Source organism: Cynocephalus volans, chromosome 10 (genome assembly GCF_027409185.1).
Source record: "Cynocephalus volans isolate mCynVol1 chromosome 10, mCynVol1.pri, whole genome shotgun sequence".
NCBI classification, from domain to species: Eukaryota; Metazoa; Chordata; class Mammalia; order Dermoptera; family Cynocephalidae; genus Cynocephalus; species Cynocephalus volans.
In genome coordinates, this window is record NC_084469.1 from 28,324,059 (window position 1) to 28,330,364 (window position 6,306).

Below are 6,306 nucleotides of genomic sequence, written 5' to 3' on the forward strand. Positions count from 1 at the left end.
ATGGTGGGCCGGCTGAGCCTGCAGGATGTGCCCGAGCTCGTGGACACGAAGAAGAAGGGCGACGGCGTCCTGGACAGCCCGGACTCGGGGCTGCCCCCCAGCCCCAGCCCCAGCCACTGGGGGCTCGCGGCGGCCGGGGGCGGCGGCGGCGGCGGCGGGGAACGCGCGCCCGCACCCGGGGTGCTGGAGCCCGACGCGGCGGCGACCCCCGCGGCCCCGGTGAGTGGCCCCGCGCCGACCCCTTCCTTCCCTCCCCAGCCCACCCGCGGCCGGGCCCCCGGGGACCGCCGTCCGGTCTGCCGCCCCGCTCAGGGCGCGCTGTCGGCGGCCGCCACCCGCCCGTCGGGACGGCGTGGCCATCGCCGGGATCCCGGGGCGGGAGGCAGCGAGAGCCTGGCCAGCTGGAGCCGGTGGCTGGAAAATTGTCATCGCCTGGGAGGCGCGGGAGCCCCGGGACAGGCGAGCCGCCGTCTCCTCCCTGCGGGGTGGCGGCCCCCGGGGCTGCCAGGCTGCGGCTCGGCCGCATTCCTGCCCGGGCAGAGCGGGTGGGGCTCCCGGGACACCGAGAGGGAACCCCGGACTGTGGACCCGACAGCCCGCGGCTTTGCCCGCGCCGGCGGCCGCTCCCCAGGGCCTGCCTCCTCCTGGCTGCTCCCGGGGACGGGGTGTGCTCTGGGCCCCCCGACTCGGAGAGCAAACGGGGCCAGCCTTCCAGCACCTTTCGAGAAGGGTCATTCCTTGAGCCTCCGTCCTCCGGTTGGCCCCCCTCGTCCTCAACACTGACCCAGTGTCCAGCAGGTAGTAGGTGGCAGGCCTTCGGATGGATGAAACCTTTAAAATATTAACCCTTCTTTTTTATTTTACAACTTTTACGTAAAGCAAAAACACCACGTCTCTTTCGCCTCGGGAATCGCTCAGGTGCTGGGGTTGGTTGCGTTACCCAGAGCTCAGGGGAGGCCACATCCTGCCTACAGCAAAGCTCCCCTGGGGAGAAGGCAGCCGCAGCCGCTGTTCTTAAGGACCCACGCGGAAGCTTGGGTGGTGCGTGGCATTCTTCAGCCGCTGACCCACTCTCCTGGTGGGCACTGGTGTGTTTTCTCACTTCCATTCCAAGGTCGAGCTTGCTTCAACTTGGCCTTCACAGCGCTCCCATCTGGCCCTTTCCAGCCTCATCTAACACCTGCCCTGACCCCAGGCCAGACACCCGCTGGTGCTTCTGGTGCCGCTCCCGCCCCCTGGTGTGCACTTGCCCCTTACCTCTCCCAGCAAATTCCTGCCAGCCCTTCAATGCCCAGCTCATGTCCCCTCTGGGAAGCCTTCCTTGATGCTTCCCAGAGTCCCGACAGAGTCCATGGCTTCGTCCCAGTCCCCCAGTGGCACACTGTTCATGCCCCACCCCAACCCAGCCTGCGCCTGGAGCAAGGTGGGTGCTGAGGGAGTGTCTGTTGGGTGGGCAGGGACGGAAGAGCAGAGAAGGCAAGAGAACAGAGTGCTTGTGTGGACACCTGGGAGAAGGCTGCAGCGGGAGTGTTGGAGAGTCGCCCACCCCCTCATGGTGGCTGCCTCAACCTGCAGCTCCCAAGACTGCCTGGGAGGTGCCCCCTGCAGCTGGGGAGTGTCTGGCAACCAGAGAGCTGGGGGCAGAGCAGGGCCCACTGTCACTATTTGCAGGCTGTTTCCAGAAGCTCTGGAGCAGCTAGTGCCCACACCTATGCACCCCCTCCATCCACTGACCTTGGTTGTCACCCCCAGTCCCTCCCCCAGCCTGGCCTTACTAAACTCTCTACCCAAGTCAGGAGCTGGACCCTCAGGACCTTCTGCCTCTGCCTGTCCTGGTCCCCTTTGGCTTTTGCTTTTCCACCCTACACCCCCACTTGACACCTTGTCCTAGTGATATGATAGTGTCTCAGAGCCAACCTTCTAAAATGTTTACCTCCTTCTGTGTCCTGGAAGACATGCGGGTGGGGCTGCCACCCCCACACCCTGGCCCAGACGTGGATCCTTCTCTCAAATTAGGCAGAGAAAATGACAGATGCCCATTGAATCAGGAAGCACAAAGGGCGGCTGAGTTCAGACTCTGCACTGTTTATCTTTGCACTGAGCACAGAGGCCCAGATTCCAGCAAACTGGGTGAAAACTGGCACCTCGTGTCTAGGATGTACCTCTCCGCAGGAGCCTCCTTGAGGAGTGAGACCACCCGATGCTTTGCCCAGGCCTGGAAGACAACTAAGCTCTAGGAACGCTGTGCTCTGGTTCGCCGAATTTTCTGGATAGTGGAGGGCAATGTGGAGAACATTTGATGGTCATCTTACCAATGCAAGCCCGAGTTTGCAGATTCCTCTGGCTTGCCTGGGTGTTGATCTGACGGCCCCAGAGGCAGAGGAGGTGGGGGAAGTTGGACTGAACTTTTACTTTTAAAAAATCTGTGCCTGTAGCATTTTTTTGTTTTGGCCTTTTCTAGAGTGTTGCTGAGACAGTGACAGAGGGGGTGCCACACAACTGAGGGTTCTGGTTCGTTAGGCTCCAGTTCATTGAGGTTTTCTCACCATGTTGATGCAACAGCCCTGGGTCCGGTCACCGTTGCGATGCCGAGCTCGACTTTGTTTCCTCTTTTCAGCTTTTCACAAACCTCAGCGATGGGAGGGGCAACACCCCCCCTCCCCTCGGTGTGCAGATAAGGTCACAGGGCATGTTATGTGACTTCTCAGGGCACGCAGCACATTCATCATAGACCTGGGCTCTGAACCCAGACCTCTGGGCCCCCTGTCCAGTGCCCCTCCCTGGCATGCCCAGGACAGGGCACACAATCACAGTTGGGCCCACCAGCTGGAGGCTCAGAGCCACAACCTTCTGTGAGGGATGCATGAAACTGGCCTATGATGGCTCTAACTGTGTTCTTCTCTGTCCTTGAAGAATCCGTCATCTCTCCCCAGTGCCCCGCCCTCTGGCTGCTCCCCAAGGTTATGCCCCCTGTCCTTTGGCGAAGGAGTGGAGTTTGACCCCTTACCACCGAAGGAAGTAAGGTAAATATAGCAGGCACAGATTTGATTTGATTTTAAAATGTTGCATTTTTTATTCCAGACATTAATGCTTGTTATTTTAAAATGTAGTTAATTGCAAAAATATGACCAACTTATTAATAGTTTGGTGGATATTCTTTTGGAATTCTTTTCTGCATTCTAAGCAACTAAATATATGAACATGCTTTCTAAAATAAAAATGTGATCATGTGACAAAATTCTGCAGCTCGTTTTTTGCACTTCATATATCATGGCCATCAGATGTTTAAAATTTTGTTAAATATTAATTCCTCTTCTGAGAAGCTGCTCCCCCTCCTTCCCCAACTCTATCCTCCTCTTGAAGGTGCTGTAACCTCGTCTCATGTTATAAATTCACTGGGCAATACCAGTCTTCCTTTGGGAATTATCTCTTCCAGGATTATGTGAGGGCAAAGATTCACCAGGAGGCTCAGTTAAAGATGGGTCTTTTTAGAGAAAGGAGTTTTTCTTTTGGTAACTGGTGGTTTTATAGCTGGAGTTTCAGTCGCATTAACACAAAGGGCCCTTTGATGTGGAACAAAGAGAGGTTCATCAGCTTGGAGGTGAGCAGCTTAGGCTTTTATTCCTGTAAAGCTTGTATTTTGAACAAAATGGGGACATGACTTCGTGACATCAGCTTCCACCAGCTTCTTAACTACTTGCTCAGGGAAAATAGACATTTGCATCCAGCTCGTAGAAGAGAATGCTGATTCTTCCAGTGGTAGGGGCTGGTTGGGGGCAGTGCTGTTCGATGTGTCTAAATTAGGGTACTTCAAAAAGTTTGTGGAAAAATAGGATTAAAGGATAGTATTAATCTTTCTAGTACCTTCATATGTGATACTCATCCGTGTTTTAGTATCTATGAAGCTGCAATAATAATGCAGTAAAATGCATTCATGCTTTGCTTCCATAAAAAAAATTAAATCCCAAATCACCAAAAAAGGACTTAAAAAAATAAAGCAGTTGAGGAACATGGATGTTAATTTATTTTAAGAAAATCAAGATTGTAATTGGCTTTCATTGTGAAGGTCAGATCCCCGAGTCCCTGGGTTCGGGGGTCTCCAAAACAATGGCCAGGGTGGACCAAGTACTAGGATTTGGTACAGCCAAACTTTCAGAACCAGCATTCGGGTTTCTGGCTTCCCTCATCCTCTTGTTAAAGAGCTAACTGATCACTTGAGGGGACGGAGAAGCTGCTCTCCCCTAGTGGAGCTGTAGAATCCCCCTCATCATATAGTATTACACTGACAGCACTTGCTATGTGTTAACATCTGCCTGTTTATTACTGGGCACCTTTTACAGAGAGAGGAACCTGAGGCTTGGGAAAGTAACTTGACCAAGGTCTCATAGCTTAAGTAAGTGGGAGCAGAATCCAGGGGCTGCTGGCTGCAACGGGAAGCAGCGAGGGCAGGGGACTCCTGGGAATCCTGCACACCTGCATTTAAATCCCAGCTCCTCGACTCACTGGCACCATGACCTTCATCTCTGCACCTCGGTATCCCTTCCCAGAATTGGCCAGTTAGCTCCCTTGGCTAGACCATGGTGCTGACAACACCAAGGTCAAGGGTTTGGATCTCTGTACTGGCTAGCTGCCAAAAAAAAAAAAAAATTAGAACCTGTAGGTAAAGTGCTTAGAATAGTAGCTGGCACATAGGAAGTACTTCATAAACTCCGTGCTGCTTCTCACTGGAGTAGCTACATCTTAACATTTGCACCCCATGAGAGATTCAAGGTCACCCTGTGCCCCTCTTCAGAGGAGTGGCCTCATGCTGCTTTGTGTCTCCTGCCCAGGTACACTTCCTCGGTCAAGTATGACTCAGAGCGGCACTTCATCGATGACGTGCAGCTGCCCCTGGGCCTGGCAGTGGCCTCCTGCAGCCAGACAGTCACCTGCATCCCCAATTGCACATGGCGCAACTATAAGGCTGAGGTGCGCTTTGAGCCCCGCCACAAGCCCACACGCTTCCTCAGCACCACCATCATCTACCCCAAGTACCCCAAGACCATCTACACCACCACCCTGGATTACAACTGCCGCAAGACGTTGAGGAGGTTTCTGTCCAGCGTGGAGCTGGAAGCCACAGAGTTCCTGGGCAGCGGTTACCTCTCTGATGAATGCTGACTCGAGCAGGCTGGGTTGGGGCTGGACCAGCTCTTCCACTGCCCTGGGCGACCCTGGTCACTTCAGGCAACGCTGGCCCTGCATGTCATTCCAGCCCCAGAGGAGTCCAACCTAGAGATACCTCTCAGCCCAGCCTGGGGAAGGAAAAAAAAATCACTGCATCTTATAATTATTGAGATATTTGTTTTTTTGGTTGTTAATTTCCAAATGGTTTTTAAAAGGAGCATATTTCCTGGTTTGCTGCTTCATAGTTCCCCCAAACTCTCGATTCAATGAGAAATAAAAAGACCCCTAGAGCAAAAGGAAGATGGAACAATTTGAAATAGGGAAGATAGGAGAGCCTGTCTTCTGCTAGTCAGTTTTTCTGAAGAGCCTGGAAAAGTCCCTGGGACAGAAAGAGTGAGTTTTAAGAAATTTTGGCCATGGGTGTCTTCACTGCTACGAAAGTGGTGCTAATTCAGTAACTTGTGACGCCCATATGGGTTCAATCTGTGGAGAGCTGAGTTCCATTCCATTTGTTATTTCCACTTCCATTTGTGTTCCCTGTTAGCCAAAACTCTTGGAATTTTCTAAATCTTTTCCACAATATCAAAAAACCCCAAATCACAATATAAGATGGATGCCTTAAAAAAAAAAAAAAAAAAGGTTCACCGTGCTCTCAGCTGAGGTCAATGGAGGGCCGAGTCCGGAAGCAGTGGCTTTGTTTCCAGCCCCTTCCACTGGGTTGTTCCACGTGCAGGCTCTGGCAAAGCACCTTGTGCCCTCGGCATCAGGTGGACATCTCCACAGGCTCGTGTAATTCTCCTGATAGGCATTTTGGAGTTTCAAAATACTTTCCCATTTTTTCATAAGACAAAATGTAGCGGAGGGCCTTTTTGAGAGAAATGGCATCTTGAAAGAATGCTTTGGAATAACACTTTTTGAGACTTCACGAGGCGGGTTTCCAGTCAGGACAGGAACCGAAGGCCACTCCTAAGTCCTGCTGCCACCAGAAGGAGGTGGATTTAGATGTTTCTGGTGATCTGGTTCATCATCATGGGTGCCTGGATTGACTCATTCTCAGGATTTCAATGGTGTCAACAAATTGCAGAGAAATTCTGCTGGCGCCTTAGGTCTGATTCAAAAAGCAAGGAAATCTGCCCTCCT

At 52.8% G+C, this 6,306-nt stretch overlaps 1 protein-coding gene across 1 annotated transcript; it reads left to right on the forward strand.

Moving 5' to 3' along the window:
• RFLNB (refilin B) lies at positions 1–5,248 on the forward strand. The gene is made up of 3 exons (XM_063108941.1): positions 1–219; positions 2,914–3,023; positions 4,830–5,248. Exons 1-3 carry the CDS (start codon positions 1–3, stop codon positions 5,158–5,160), a joined length of 660 nt encoding a protein of 219 aa, XP_062965011.1. The 3' UTR covers positions 5,161–5,248.
• The last annotated feature ends 1,058 nt before the right edge of the window (positions 5,249–6,306 follow it).

Excerpts from the sequence above, each read along its gene's own strand:
- RFLNB (XM_063108941.1), top strand. The coding sequence starts at position 1 with ATGGTGGGCCGGCTGAGCCTGCAGGATGTGCCCGAGCTCGTGGACACG. Across the intron at positions 220-2,913 it reads CGGCGACCCCCGCGGCCCCG|AATCCGTCATCTCTCCCCAG; the intron begins GTGAGTGGCCCC and ends CTGTCCTTGAAG. Across the intron at positions 3,024-4,829 it reads TTACCACCGAAGGAAGTAAG|GTACACTTCCTCGGTCAAGT; the intron begins GTAAATATAGCA and ends TCTCCTGCCCAG.